The 16,708-nt window shown below is 38.1% G+C and overlaps 1 protein-coding gene across 4 annotated transcripts in view; it reads left to right on the forward strand.

Moving 5' to 3' along the window:
* Positions 1-460: 460 nt before the first annotated feature.
* LOC6569498 (broad-complex core protein isoforms 1/2/3/4/5) overlaps positions 461-16,708 on the forward strand; it is a 39,770-nt gene continuing 23,522 nt past the window's right edge. For 2 of the 4 annotated variants that reach the window (XM_032741373.1, XM_032741375.1), the window contains exons 1-6: positions 633-874; positions 6,629-6,817; positions 6,887-7,313; positions 7,413-7,731; positions 7,819-7,964; positions 8,122-8,172. In XM_032741373.1, the coding sequence (XP_032597264.1) occupies positions 689-874; positions 6,629-6,817; positions 6,887-7,313; positions 7,413-7,731; positions 7,819-7,964; positions 8,122-8,172 (1,318 nt within the window). In that variant the 5' untranslated portion in view covers positions 633-688. Of the gene's footprint in view, positions 875-6,628; positions 6,818-6,886; positions 7,314-7,412; positions 7,732-7,818; positions 7,965-8,121; positions 8,173-16,422 lie in introns of all 4 variants that reach the window. The other 2 variants (XM_032741374.2, XM_032741372.2) reach the window with 2 other exon arrangements.

The following is a 16,708-nucleotide window of genomic DNA, read 5'->3' on the forward strand; positions in this document are numbered from 1 at the left end:
CTTTCCACAATGCGTAATACACACACCATATTTAAATATATACATCTTAGTAAATGAATGCGCCTTAAAACAAATGGGTTCTAATTATATGCACATAAGTGTTATAGCTTTCCTTCCAATCAAACTAATTGCTCTCTCTCTCTCTCTCCCACTCTCTGTATTCTCTTTTATTGCAGTTCATTAAATAAGTCAACTGATCAACTTAGCACAATTTACGCAGCATTTGCGAACGCAACGCATAACGCATAACGGACTTGTGTGCGTTTGCGTGTGTGTGTGTGTGTGTGCGTGCGTGTGTGTGCGTGTGCATGCGTACGTGCGTGCGTGCGTGCGTGTAAGTGTGTGCGTATGTGAAGAACTAACGCAACAGGAATAAGAAGAAGAAGAAGAACAGGAAGAGGAAGAGGAAGAGGACAAGGAACATTTAATTCCCCCGGTGCAATAAAAAGCCGCCAAAATACGCAAAAAGGTGACTACAAAAAAGGCCAGCGTTGTTTCTACTGTTGACGACGACGACAACAACAACAGCAACAGCAGCAACAACAACAACAACATCAGCAACAACACCATCAATAACAACGCTAGGCAGCTGAAAACAGCAACAACAACAACAACAACAGCAACAACAATTGAGCTGCATAACACTTACCAACAAGAAGAACAAGAAGAAGAACAAGAACAAGTCAACATGGATGAAACACAGCATTTCTGTTTGAGGTGGAACAACTACCAGAGCAGCATCACATCAGCGTTCGAGAATCTTCGCGATGACGAGGACTTTGTCGATGTGACGCTCGCCTGCGAGGGTCGCAGCATAAAGGCGCATCGCGTCGTGCTCTCCGCATGCAGCCCCTACTTCCGCGATCTTCTCAAGGTAAGTGCAACCAAACAAGATTCATTTCATTTCTTTCTTAGTTTCTTAGCATAGAATTTGTTATCTTTCGCTTTTTAGTTCTACAGTTACTATTCTAATACATTGCCAGAAGTAGGGGGCGCGAGCAAAAGCACACATACACACACAAAAGCTTTGCACAAAAGCTATAGCACAGTTTACAGATAAATAGTTATCGATCATCAAAAACTCATGCAATGTTAACTCACTGTTAATCCTGTGCGGATTCTGTGAACAGTAATGAGCTTTGATATATTTTGAAGGCTATCGGTTATCGGCAAGCCACCATGAAAGCGGCAAGTGGCATCGAGATGGTAATAGTCAATTGCGAATGAAAAATGAGTTTAATCATGAAGAAAAAAGTGTACTTAATTTTATACATAAAATGATTGCATGTAAAAGTGGGCTTAAGGGTTAAAAGTGTGGCTTGGCTGCCACTGCTGCTGCACCAAAAGATCACAAACAGTATTTTCTGTCTTGCTTTGCTTTTATTTATTTATTAACGCAACTCTGACCTACATATTTATGGCAGAGAGAGAGAGACAGACAGACAGAGAGAGAAAAGAAACGCAAGCAACACATGTGCATCAGCTGCTAGTTGCGACGGAGTGAGATTGCTTTGCTTTGCCTTAAGTGCATCCTGTTTGTCATGCAACACACACACTCACACACACACGCACATGTACAGCTGCATGTGTGTGTGTGTGTGTGTGTAGCATGTATGTATAAGCAGCAAGCATACGCAGCGTTGGTCTGGTCTCTGTCCAGTGCCACAGGAGACAAGCAGCAAATTCCAAAATGAGGCAAACGGCTGTCGTCAGTTGTGCGGCACAGTTTAAATGGCAGCCTAATTAATAAAATGATGATGCCACACGCATGCAAACAACAAGCACAAATATATATATTAGTTACTATTGGCAAATGCATGCATGCATGCAACAGCAACAAAATGTTGCAAGTTTCGCAGCGACGTGGAAACGTCTCGTGCTCTTGGTGTAAACAGTTAAGGCAAAGTTTGTTTTCTTTTTTTTTTTAGCTGTTGTTTGGGTAAATAATACTTATTTTTGTGCTTTTAGCTAAAATATTACGGCAAGAATGAGTAAAATGTGCAAAATGAGCAAAAATGGGTAAAATGGGTAAAAATGGGTAAAATGGGTTCCCGTTGTGTGGCGGCCCAGGTTGCGTTTGCCTTCCTTTTTGCATTTTAATTTATTTAGTTGCGCACGACGGCAACAACAGCAACAACAGCAACAGCAGCAACAGCAACAACAACAACAACAATGAAAACAACTAACTACAACAGTAACAAAAGCCAAACAGACGACAACACGCCAAATGTCGACAACTAGTATGAGAAGCAAAGAAAAATAAGAAAAGAAGAAGAAGAAGCAGCAGCAGCAGCAGAAGAAGAAGAAAAACTTTATGCAGAGAGGTACAGTCAGAGAACAAAACGGGACAAAACGAAACAAAGCGAAAGAAAACGGCACAGAAACGGTTGAAACGGTTATCAGCTTTGCACCGTTTACCGTCCAGTTTCAGTTTCAGTTCCAATTCCACTGTCTCTTCGAATTTGAATGGCTTGCAGCAGCAGCAGCATTGAGGGACTTGTCAATCACTGCTGAGACTGGACCAATACCAATTGCCCAAACCCCATCCAGCCCCTGTTAGGAGAGTTATGCTAATCACGTCAGCAAGTCGCAGGTGAAGTTGCAGCAACCAAAAAGGCAACTTTAACTTAAGGCTACAAAGAAAGGGGCAAAGTGGCAGTTGGGCCAGTTGGGGGCAGCCTGTGCCGTCTCGTACTTTGCAGGCTTTCCTTTTTCCTTCTTTTTTTTTTTTGTGTTATTTTATTTTTATTATGACATTAAAATTATGGGAGTCGTCGGCTCATCGTCGTTTGCCAGGCCCCAAACCCAAACTTGGGCCGCTTGTGCCTGCATTGAAAATATTTGCACGCAATTGCGGTTTTTAGCAGGCCTCGTCGAGTCTTGACTTGGCCACTGCCTACCCCACTGCCCCCGCTCCGCCCCGCCCCACCGCGCCCTTCGGCAGCAGCTCCAAAACTTTGCCATTTGCATTGTTTGAGCTGTCATTGGCGTCACTGGTGACGACGACGACGACGACGATAGCAGGCCAGGGTTGGGTTAGCGGATTGGTTAGTGGATTGATTAGTGGTTGTAGTTAGTGGGATGCCGTTCCCCATTGCCGTAGCCATAGCCATAGCCATAGCCGTAGCCGTTGACGTTGACGTTTACGTTACGGTTGTAGTTGCCGTAGTTGCTTTTGCCATTGCCATTGCAGCAGAAATTATATAAATTACAAACTTCTCAGTTCTTAGTTTTGTTTGCTCTATGTGTGTCTCTCTGTGTCTCTGTGTGTGTGTGTGTGTGTGTTGGCTGTAAATATTTTCTCTCGACGTGATTTGTTAACATGATAGAAAACTTCATTTTGTAAATTATAGACGCAAACAGACAGGAAAAATAAAGAAGCAAAACAACAACAGCAACAATTTAATGCAGCAACTTTGTAAGCCAAATGCAGAGCAAAAGAATGTGTGTGTGTGTGTGCAGGAGAAAGAGAGAGACAGAGAGAGGGAGAGAGAGGGAGAGAGGTTGCATATTCATTGGGGCCATTTGGTGGCATTGAGGTCGCTAATGGTTGCAATGCTTACTGCTGACAATATATCAACATTGCGGGGCGTAGCTGGGGCCGATATTGCGTATACGACACCGATTGCAACACTGGAGACCGGGCTCCACCTACAGGCCAAGTTGCGTCACTTTTACAAGCTGTGTCCAGCCAATAAATTCGCAAACTTTCAGCCAAATGTTGTTAGGCAAATGTTGCAAAGAGGCAGCAGCAGCAGCAGCAGCAGGCTATGGTAATGAAGACCCCAAATGAAGACCCCAAACAAATGGCAGACAGAACAGCAAGTCGACATTTAATTTGTTAAAAAGGCCAACTAAATGCTGAGCAGAAAAAAAAGAAGAAAAAAAAGAATGACAACTTTGCGACTGCAACAATAACAGCCGTTGTGGGGCAAGGGAGCACAACAACAACAAATCACACAACAAAAAAAAAGAACGAAGAAAAAAATGCTAAAATTATTATATACGAAGAAAATTAGTACGAGTATACAAAACTTTGTTGGCAGTGCAACAATACGCGAGTCGTCGGCCAGAAGTTTGTAAATTCAATTTGAAATACATACAACAGCAACAACAACAACAATGACACAAACAGGCATGCAACCTAGAGTCCATGCCAGCTAACCGGGTCTGTGGCAGTGGCAGTGGCAGGGTGTGTAGCAGTTACTGCTGCTGAGTCCGCTTTGGCGACACTTTGCCTATGCTGCTGCTGCTGCTGCTTTGCTTGATCTTGCTGTGCCTGTGCCTGGCTTCTTGTTGTGCCTAGGCATAAATATTTAATTAACTGCAGCGCATTATTTTAATTAGGTGTAAAACTGCAAAACACACAGCCAGAAAAAACAAAATGAAGTATCAACAACTGCCAACTGGCAACTGGCAACGGGCAACGGGCAACTGGCAACTGGCAGCAGACAGCAGACAGACACTGGTCACTGGTCACTGCTGGCAGTTGGCAGTTGGCAATTGTTGGCGGGGCGAGAGTTAAGCGCTGCTAAAAGCATTTTGGCTTTTGTTCAACGTGAACTGTAACGGCAACTTGCAACTGCAACTGCAACAGTGTCTGTGACAAGCAGCTTTGAATCTGGCGCCTACACGCCTACTTAGCAGCTGCATGCAAAAAAAAAAGAAAGAAGAAAAACCATTTACAATTCACAATAGCCCCATTCACAATGCACGTCTACTTAGCGAGACTTGAGCACTTGTGACCAGATGCAAATAATACATTTGCAATTCACAATAGCCAATTCACATTCACAATTTACACGTCGAACAGTTGCTTAAAAAAAAAAACATTTGCAATTCACAATAGGCAAAAAAAAAAAACAAAATAAAATATACAAAATAATTCGCAATCTATTCAAGAAACTTTCTCAAAATTGTTGGCAATTCTTGAATGCTTTTCTTTTTGCCTTGTTGTTAATTAAATGAACAATCATGTTAAATATACAAACTGTAAATGTTTCTGTATATATCTATATATAATGCGATTAATGCATAAATGCATAGAGAAAGTGCACAGATTCCATATTCCAGTTTCCTTTTTATGCGTGATTTTCGCGCTCACATTTTCCCTTTGCCTTTGCATCCCGCCAGCTTCTGCTTTTTTTAGTCGACGTCTGTTGCTTCTTCTTCATCGTCTTCGTCTTCATGTTCGTCTCTGTTTTCTGCATCTGCTTCTGCTTCTGTTTCAGTTTCAGTTTCAGTTCCTGTTTCTCTTTTCGGTCTGCTGCTGCTGCTGCTGCTGCTTTGGCTGGCGATCACTTGATCACTGTCGTCTTGACCTCAATTTCACAATCTGCCGCTTCTCACACACACACATATATGTATATATATTTACATATATATATATACGTGCATACATATGTATGCATAGGTTGAGTGTGCAAATAAATTGCGAATGCAAGTAAATAAGGCAAAGCGACAAGTAAACTGTAAACTGCCTGTCTGATTCGCTCTGATCGGGATACACACAATCACACACACACACACACACACACATGGAATGGCGGCTGAGAGGCTGTGACGGCAACTGTAACTGCAAATATGCGGGAAGGGGGAGAGATGAACGGAGGAGGGGGGATGCACTGTGCGCAATCGAAATAATAACAAAGACGCCGTGACTTGACCCAATTTCTACGCCCTTTGTTGAGTGTTGCCACTTGATGATAAAGTGAAATTCACACACACACACACACAGAGACACACGGAGACACACACACACGCAGAGACAGACATGTTCACTAGTCATAAAAGTGGAGACTGTAGAAAGACTGCAAATGGCAAATTGCAAATTGCAAATTGCAAACTGTAGACTGAGACTGAGACACTGTAGACACTGTAGTCTGTAGTCTGTAGACTGCAGACTGTTGACTGTTGACGGAGACTGTAGTCTGCACACATATTGGGCACAGTGAGAAGTCGCCTGGCGTCTGCTCGTCGGGTGGAAGGGGGAAGGGGGAAATGGGGTCAACAGTGTGCAAACATTGCTGAAAATAAGCACATAAATGTGTATTAAGATTGGAGTTATATACGCAATATAAATACGCATACACTCAGAGAAAATAATCTAACGCTCGCCTCTCATTGTACAGCAAGCGCATTTCTACAACGAAAATTGTTGTTTTTCTTTCTAATAATCAGGATTTTCTAATTTGAAAGACTTGCAAAAAATTATATCCAATTTCGAATGAAACATATGTATTTTATAGACTTATAAAATTCATTTAGAAAAACTTGTGATTTACAAAATGGAGTTTTTTTTTTCATTGATTTGAGTAAAATGATTTTTTCATATTTTTCATATGCATTTCACATTCTAATTTCAGCTTTTTTTTGAGAAATATGCTGCTAATATCGAGAAACATATTGCTGAAAGCTAGAAAAAAAGCTTTACTAATTTTTAAACATTTTCAAAACTTCAGTTTTGAATCTTTTCTATATAACGAGTTAATAAGCAGCATTTGCACTTGGTTATATATCATATATATATATATATATAGTTATAGCGATGGGGCAGGGCTGAATTTACAAGTATGCTGCAAGTATTTATTTATTTATATATATATTTTTTTTCTTTGGATCTTTGCAGAGCACACCCTGCAAACATCCCGTCATACTGCTGCAAGATGTTAACTTTATGGATCTGCACTCGCTGGTCGAATTCATCTACCACGGCGAGGTCAACGTGCACCAGAAGTCGTTGCAGTCCTTCTTGAAGACAGCCGAAGTGCTGCGCGTCTCGGGTCTCACACAGCAGCAGGCCGAGGATACGCACAGCGTAAGTGGCAACTATTTAACTGTTTGCATAATCCACAAGAGTCCAATTACAATGCTGCACACCTTACAGCACCTGGCACAGATACAGAATTTGGCCAATGCCGGCGTTCGCACGCCCCTCAACACACACACGCATCATGGGGCGCTGCACGATGATGGGGCTGCCACATTGTTCAGCAGTCGCCAGACGGGCGGCGCTGCCTCACCGCCGCCGCCGCCGCCGCCACAAATGCCGCATCTAAATAATCATCTGTTGAAGCGCATGGCAATGATGCATCGCAGCAGCGCCGCTGCCGCCGCATCCGTCGTCGAGGAGACATCGCATGCGCTGAAGCGTCTGCGCTGCGCCGACAACGGTCTGCCCAACAACAGTAACAATAACAGCCCAGATTTGCAGCTGCATGCGCGCAGCGTGTCGCCCCAACTGACGCCGGCCGACTTCAGTACGATCAAGCACCACAACAACAACAATACGCCGCCCCTCAAGGACGACAAACGTGAGTAGAGCGCCCCAATCTCCGAGAGAGAGAGTGAGAGAGAGAGAGAGAGAGAGTGAGTCAATGTATCAATATCTGTGTCTCTTTTTTGGCATGCAGGCAATGGACCCACTGGCAACGGCAATGCTGGCAACGCTGGCAACAACAATTCGGGCAACAACAATAACAACAACAGCAACAACAACAACACAAATGGCAGCGGCAACGGCAACGGCATCTCGATCAGCGACAAATTGGGCAGCCTCAACTCATCGCCAATGGCTCGAGGCGTCGACGATGTCAAATCGGAGCCAATGGAGCTGGTCTGCTCCAATAATAATGCCAATAGCAATGTGAATGATGAGCACAGCAACGATTCAACTGGCGAGCACGATGCCAATCGTTCCAGCAGCGGCGATGGCGGCAAAGGCTCCTTGAGGTATGTTCAATGCTGCAAACTTGCAACTGCAACTGCAAACTGCAACTGCAACTGCAACTGCAAACTAATCAATTCGTTGTGTTGCAGCTCGGGCAATGATGATGAGATCGGCGATAATCTGGCCGCCCACCATGCCGCACAGCCGTTCATCATGTCGCCAGCTGACAACAAACTGTTTCCCGGTGCCGCATTCAACTTTCCGATGGGCAATCTCGATCACTCAGCCTTGCTTGGTGCGTACACAAATCACACACACACAGATATCACAGATATCACAGATATTTTATATATATATATATACATATATATCTAACGCAAAATATACATTTTTGTACCTTTCGTTTCGTCCTTCTTTGAACAAACAAACAAACAAACAAACAACAAATGCAGGTCTCAATCCACAACTTCAACAATCTGGCGAACTCGCTGCCTCTCCACAAGGTGAGTCCGAACATTTCTCTATTTACTCTATTGTTTCGCTCTATTTGCGCTCAAAAGCTCATTATTACATTTTTTACATCAAATGCAACAACCAAAAAAAAAAAAAAAAAAAAAAAAAAAAAAAAACAATTTTTTAAAAAGCAAAACAATACCCAATAAATTAATTACCAATGAGAAAAAAAAAAAGAAGTTCTAGAAATCCAAGTATTTTAACGTTGAAGAAATGTGTCTGTATCATTTGTTTTACTTGAAAAAAAAAAAAAATATATAATAATAATAATAATAAATAAACATACTTACATATGTACGTACATACATGCATATAAATCGGCTATATATATGTGTGTTGATTACAATTTCATTTAACTTTTGATTTATTTTACCTACACGAATATTTTTTATTTGATTTCATTCGATAATTTTTGTCAGTCATTTTCAATTTGATTTTGAAAGTAAACCAAGATACTAAATGTCTAACCAAAGGTGGTCTGCGGCCAGTCAGACTGTCAGACTGTAGTAGTGCTACAGGGTATATCTTGCATAATACTCACATAATAATAACAATCGAATCTATCGAATATATCGAATACCAGTCATCGACTCGGGGCCACCTTTGCTGTTGGACCAATTATTGCATTGCAAACACACGTAAAATCCAACAAAAACAAAAACATTTAAACACTGAAATATAATAGATATTTTTCAGTTTTCCAATTTGCTATTTTTTTCATATTTTTTTTTTTTGTAAACGTTTTTTTTCTGTATTTTTTTTTTTTTTTTTTTTTTTTTTGCATCTTCAAGTCTAACAAAAAGTATATAAATAAATTTCTTTCTTGTTTGATTGTTTCGATGGGAAATGTTTTCATTTATATTTCCGTCCACTCGTAAAGACAACTAGTAAAATGAAAATGAAAATGAGAATGAAAATTAAAAAGGAAATGCAATAGCCAAAGAACAATAGAAAGCTATAGAAAGCAGTTAGCCGTAATAATCATATGTATAACAAACCGCCACATTCTGATGTTGATGAAGATTTCGATGAAGATATCTTGCATATATACAAAAAAAAAAAGAAAAAAGGAAAAAAAGAAAAGAAAAGAAAAACGAAGAAGAAGAGAAATTAACAAAAAGCTAAGAAAAGAAATCAAAATTGAAATCGAATCACAATCATAAACCAAACATTAAACAGCAAACACTAGCAAACCAACCAAGCAACCAACCAATTGGCCATTCCAGATTACTTAAACTCCTGCAATTCTCCCACAACATCTAACTGAGTCTGTGTGTGTGTGTGTTAGGCTGTGTGTGTGTGTGTGTGTGTAATGACATAAAACTAATGAACTCCGCCACTGACAGCTTGGGCAGCAGCAGTGTTTAGCAAAAATGCACTGTTTTTGAATATGTGGCAAACATTTTAATTGCCGCTGTTATCCTGCGGTTAGGCCACAACAATTTGCCACTAGTCTTGCCCCTGCCACGTACATACATCGCTATCTAGCCGTGTGCACAACTAAAACCAGTTTGGAAAAAGCTTTGCGGCTTTGCGGCCTGTCCCCGCCCCCGCCCCCGCACCGCCCATCTAAAACATTATTATGCGTAGTTAATGGGGTATGTACATACATACATACATAGTACATATGTACACCTACATCAGGGATGTAGATAATTAATGAACACGTCTAACGCCTGGGGGCAAGCAGCGGATTTTGGGTTTGGATTTAGCCAAATCAGAATTATGATGTTGTTGTTGTGAATGGAAAGTGTCTCGCTCTTTGTAGTTTTGCGGAGGGATTTTCTCGATTGATTTTGGTTTGGATTTTGGCTCAGTGTTTGCTGCTTAATTGTTGTTGCGCCCAGCTTTTTTTTTGCGAGAAGTGCTTAACAAATTTATTTTCATTATTTTTTTTCTTTCGTCTTTAAGTTTTTGAGTTCATTTGGCTTACTTCATGTTCGCACACATGTCAAATCAGCAGATACGTCTATATCCGTCATATATATGCCACATTCGATTCTTGCTCGCTCGCTCTCTCTCTCTCTCTCTCTCTATCTCTCTCTCTCACTCCTTCTCTCTCTCATACACACACCCAATCGCTATCTCTTTCTGTCATACACGAAACTTAGAAAGTTAGTTTGAACAGAGAATAGACTCGAATGCAGCCAAATCCAGTTAAGAATCAAAGTTAACAAAGTCTTAAAAGAAATCTTAGCAATCGCAGCAAGTGTTTCACATATATCTATATATATATATATATATATATATGTTTTTCGTATATATTTTTGTTTCCTTAACATTTTTCCATTTTCCATTTTCCATTTCCATTTACGTTTTTCGTTTTAGTTTCGTTTATTTGTGTGCTAATTTTGTATTCGTATTTAAAACCGTTACCAAAATGTTATTACCTGCATTCTATACATACATGCATACGTACATACTTACATACATACATACATACATACCTAAATAGTTACATATTTGTGCTCATTCATACATCAAATCAAATTCATTAGTCTTTTGTCATTTGTTTTCTGTCTTTTGTTTTTTTCGTTTGTTTTGTTTTTTGGTTCATGTTGACCATTTCTGTTTCCGTTTCCGTTACTGTTAACTGTTGCTGTTATTGTGAAGGCTCAAATGTTATAATTCTCAAGAACAGCAGACTCTGAGAGACTGTTCCCATGTTCATTTTACCCACTTCCATCATCATTTCAAACAACATCTCAATTTTTAAGGAGCAAAAAAAAGCAGCTTTTTACTTTCAATGATCCCATTTTCCATATTTTGTTGTTTGTTGCTTCACTTTGGTTTATTATGTTAACAACAACTATTGTTTAGTATCAACAACAACAACAATAACAACAGCAACAGCAACAACAACAGCAACCATAACACAGGAACAACAACAATAACAATTACATTTTGCAAAAATCATTATTTGTTGTAATTTTTTTGTTGTTTTGGTAAAATGCAACGCATTATATAAGATCGATCGAATATATACTTATATATATATTATGTATTGAATTTTCATTTACTTTGTACGTCGTCGTGCTTGTGTCTAAAACTAAGTATACCAATTCTCCAAGCCAAATTTTACCCCGCCCCCACCCACGCCCGCTTCCCACAATCCAAAGCCCTCCCCCCTGCCCACTCAAACCCCAACCCCCCCCTCCACTCAATGACCATAAACAGCAAAAGCAAAAGAAAAGCTTCACGTATACGTATTTGCATTGAAACAAATTTAAACTAAAACAAAAAAAAAAAAAAAAAAAACAAAAAAAAAAAAAATACAAAAAAACAAATTATAAAACATAAATTGCAACTTTATTTGTTAATGTGTCTTTCGTTGAATTGTTTTCAATTAATTCCGACTTCTTTTCGCATTCGTTCCTCTGCAACCGAATAACCAACAAAAAATATATGGCATCAAAATTACAAAATTACAAAATTACAAAATTATCGAGACAATGTTTTCGAGTACGAAACAAGAGCTAAACGCATATCATTTTTATTTGCACATCAATCAAACAGCATAAAAAACAAAAACACACACACACACGCACACACACACACACCTATACATATACATATATATATATCTATATATATATATATACATGCATAAATGTATACTCTCTTGAAAAAGTGCAACGAATTTTCTCATCTTACAAAATTGTCGTATGTATCCCAAGCCTCCGCTCCGCTCCGTTCCGCCCCGCCCACACACATGTATATATATATATATGTACAATCAATATATGCATACATATATATGTATATCGATATTTGGCCCCACGTTTTTGTCGTGGTCTCCCCACACAAAAGAGCACACAAAGATTTGAACCTAAGACCTGGCAACTACTACGAATACAGCAAAGGGGGTTCGGGGATTGGGTGGGCTGAGCCCAATCGGGTGGTTGACTAATCGGTTAATCGGCTAATCGGTTATCTGTTTAATTGTATAATTGGCAAATCGAATGTGAACATATGCATAGAATCGAAACGAAATGAAATGAAATGAAACACAATGAAATGAAATGAAATGAAGAAGAAAACTGCACAGCAATTGGCATTTGTATACATATGTGGCACTTACTTGCGAGCTAAATTCCAATTCCAGTCAGTTCAGGCGATCGTTGAATATGTGGTACATATGTACCTACTGTACGTACTATGTGTGCACATATGTACCTACTGTAAGTACTACTTCGTGTACCTACTGTACATGGTATGTGTACATATGTACCAACTCTACGTACAATGTGTATATATGTACCTACTGTACATACTATGTGTGTACCTACGGTAGGTACTACTGTGTGTGCCTACTGTACGTACTACTGTGTACTTTTGTCGTCTGTGTGTATGTATAAGGGAAGCCTATACTTTCACATACATTAATATACGCATACGCCAACACACACATACACACACACACACACACACACACCCGAAACGCATACACGGAAAGCAGGTGAAAAATTATATAAAATTCTATAAAGCAGACAACAACAGCAATAACTCAAAACACATGCACACAATGGTCTTGGTCCCCAAAAAAAAACAACAACAAATAAAGCCCACACACTCACACACACACAAATGCACACACAAAAGCACACACACAAACACAGCCACTGGTCAAACGAAAAGTGTTCTCCAATGTGTATCGTGTACCGTTTATTAGCGATTGCGAGTCAGCCCATTCAATCTGAAAATACCCAAGAAAAAAAGCCACAAGCAAAAACAAAAACAAAAGCAAAAGCAAAAACAAAAGCAAAAGAAAACAATGCATAAAATGCAAGCGAGCATTTTTTGATTGGTGCTAAACGAGGCGCTCGAGATCACTACTAATCCATATACATTCGCATATATCCCAGTCACACACACACACACACACTCACACACACACACATACATACATTACATACATACACGCATACATACATACACGCATACATACATACACGCATACATACATACACGCATACATACATACACGCATACATACATACATACATACATATATATATATATATAAACATACACATATATATATATATATATACGCATACAATCTGTAGCAGCTGAAAACTAACTTCAATGATAACTAACGCTATATGTACCTATTTACTTTCCAATTAAATACTAACCGTTTGAATACAACAACTACTCTCCAATTACCAACGAAATTAGAAATGATTAGAGAAGAACAAGCAATGAATGAAAACAACACACACATACAAATATAATACATAATACATAAGCGATGAGATCCATTCAACAGTTACACAAATACAAAATACAAAATACAAAATACAAAATACAAAATACAAAATACAAAATACAATTACAACTATTAGTAATAATTACAATTAGTGAACTCATGTTAAATGCGCTTTACAAAACAGCCCGAAATACATTTAAGAAATTACTTACAGTTACACACACACACACACACACACACGCACACACGCACGCATATACTCTAAATTACACTTGAAAAAAAATACAAACACAAAGATACAAATCCAATTACCAAATACCAAATACAATAAGCAATAAGCAATCAATTAGCAAAGTAAAACAATCGAAAGCTTCACGTATTTAATTGATGGAAATTGATCGCTTTGATTTACGCTCCCTCTATATATATATATATATATATGTATATATATATGTAGAGAGAGATATATGTACATTTGTCGCTACATTTTCCTATAATTTATAAAACACACATGCACAAAACATAAACATAAAAAACATAAACATAAAAAACATAAACATGAAAAACATAAACACAAACACAAAAAGAAAACAACAACAACAACAACAACAGCAACAGCTTAGAACTTAATTTAATTTCGTATGCAAACCGAAATTGACTAATTTTAAGTTGATTAATTGGTGCCCAAGTTAAGCAAGACTGTAAAATATTATTCAAGTTAAGTTTAAGCACACCCACATTGGCCAAATCAATACCACCAATAATTGATGATAATAATTGACTGTACCCTGTACCCTGTACCCTGTACCCAACCAATCGAACAATCGAACAATCGAATTGCACAGCATTCACAGCCAGTATGCGTACATCACTCAGTTATGTACATCATCATCAACATCATCAACATCAGCATCATCAGCATCATCTTCTTCATCATCGATAAACCGAAAAAGACATCATTTGAAGTATGATAAATCGAATCAAAACCTTTCTTCATTGAAAACATGAAAACAGCATTTAAATTTGAGAATCAAAAAAAAAAAAGAAGAAATTCGCAACTGTTTTCATCATTTTTAGTTCGTTTTCCAAAATTGATGTTTGCTGTGCAATTATAATAAGTAAAAAAAAAAACAAAACAAATCCATTTGTATTATGTCTAAGTCAGAACGAATTCGAATAATTTTATATATATGATGATACACCTAATTATAACCAACAAGGGAAAACCAACACACAACAACAAAGTCCACAACAACAACCCTGCCAACCCTGCCAACCCCCAAACCCCAACTTCCGCCAACTCAACACACACACACAAAAACCGACTCGAAAAAAGAACAAGCTAATTAAAATCAGAAACATTTTGACATCAATGTAAACAAATTTTGATGCACAAAGTAATTTAATTGAAATAAAATTGCTAACCTAAAACTCGACGTGAAAAAAGAAAAAGAAAAGAATGAAAAAAGAAAGCAATTTGGGAATGGTTTATTTTTAGTCCTTTATTTAAGTGACACACACACACACACGCACACACGCACACTCGAAGTACATATATGTTTATGTATGTATATGTATATATATATACACACACGCAACAACAACCACAACAACAACAACAGCAACCACAGCAACAACCACAGCAACAACAAGAACAAATCCAGCAGCAACAACAAGAACAAGAAAGAAGCTAAGAATTATTATGGTGATGGTGTTTAACACAAACACACACGCACACACAGCCACACACACACACACACAGCTACACACACACACACACACAAGCATATACACAGACCAACAAACAAACAAACAAACAAACAAAGAAACAAACAAACAAACAAGCACGCAACACTGAAAACAAGGCTCTGTTCCTTTTACGTTTGATTTCCTATTCCTCCTTTCTGTATATTGCCACACACTCCGCACACTCCACAACGGTAACGAGTACAACAATAACAACCCACAAACAACGATAATACAAAACAATACAATATTAATCCCAACAGTAACAACAAAACAAAAGAAAGCTAAATTACAACAAAAAAACAAAAAAGAACAAAAAAAGAAAAAACGCAAAACACAACAAATTTAAAAAAAAAAAAAGAAAAACACAAAAAAACACTGCGAATTCGAATTCGAATTGTTTTCAAGGCGAAATGCACTTGTGACTGCGACTGCAGTTCAAAGTTTGAAGATATATACATATAAATACATATATATATATATATATAGAAGATAGCTTCGATCTGCAGCCAGCATTAGATCAGTTGTCGACTCTCGAACAATCAAATCAACAAAGAAATTAAATCTTTTCACTTCTAGTTAGCCAACAACAACAGCAACAGCAACAGCAACAAGAACAATTTATTCTTTCATAGAACACCCCTCGATTTGTCCACCGATTTATCCGCTGTTCTGGCGCATAAGTTCGGGCTGAGTACCTTTAACTTTAACCCTCCCCACCCCCCCCAGAATCATCTACTGCAATATACAGCAAACCACAGCCAACCACAGCAAACAGCAAACAGCAAACAGCAAACAAAAATATATAAATCAAAATTACAAAGCGTACACCACTTGTTTGTTACAATTGTACAATACAAAATACAAAATACAAAATACAAAATACAAAATACAAAATATCAAATAAATCCAAAGTTAAATTGAAAGTTTTAATCAAAACAGAAACGTTAGAGTATATATATATAGTAATATATATTTAATTAAAGGAAACAAAAAAAAACAAAAAAACCAAAAAAAAAAAAAAACAATAAAAAAACAGAAACAAAAATTTTTATATATTTGATGAAAAAAATGCTTGCGAAATATTAATGATAATTTTCCAAATAAAACCCACAACTAAAAAAAAAGACATATATATATATATATATATATACAAATATATATATGAAAAAGAAACACCAACCAAAATTCGAAATAAAAACAAAAAAAAAAAAAACAAATTAAACTCGTTGTCCTTGGGCTAATGCGACGTTTTCTGACTTTCTTCCCTAATTGTCGTCAGGTCAACTGACGACAAATGCTACAACTTCTACAACAACAACAAACAACAACAACAACAACAAATGCAACATGTTAAACAACAACAACAACAACAACAACAACTTCTACCTGTCACACTCTGAACAAACAAACAACAATAACTCCACAACAACAATAACAACCACATCAACAACAAATCAAAAAACAACGCCAACGACAACAACTACAACAACAACAACAACAACAACAGCCATCACAAACGCCTCTGGCATCTGTGGGCTTAATCTCTCCACATTCGCAGCCAATTG

Source organism: Drosophila grimshawi, unplaced genomic scaffold (assembly GCF_018153295.1).
Source record: "Drosophila grimshawi isolate 15287-2541.00 unplaced genomic scaffold, ASM1815329v1 contig_848, whole genome shotgun sequence".
In the NCBI taxonomy this organism is placed as follows: Eukaryota; Metazoa; Arthropoda; class Insecta; order Diptera; family Drosophilidae; genus Drosophila; species Drosophila grimshawi.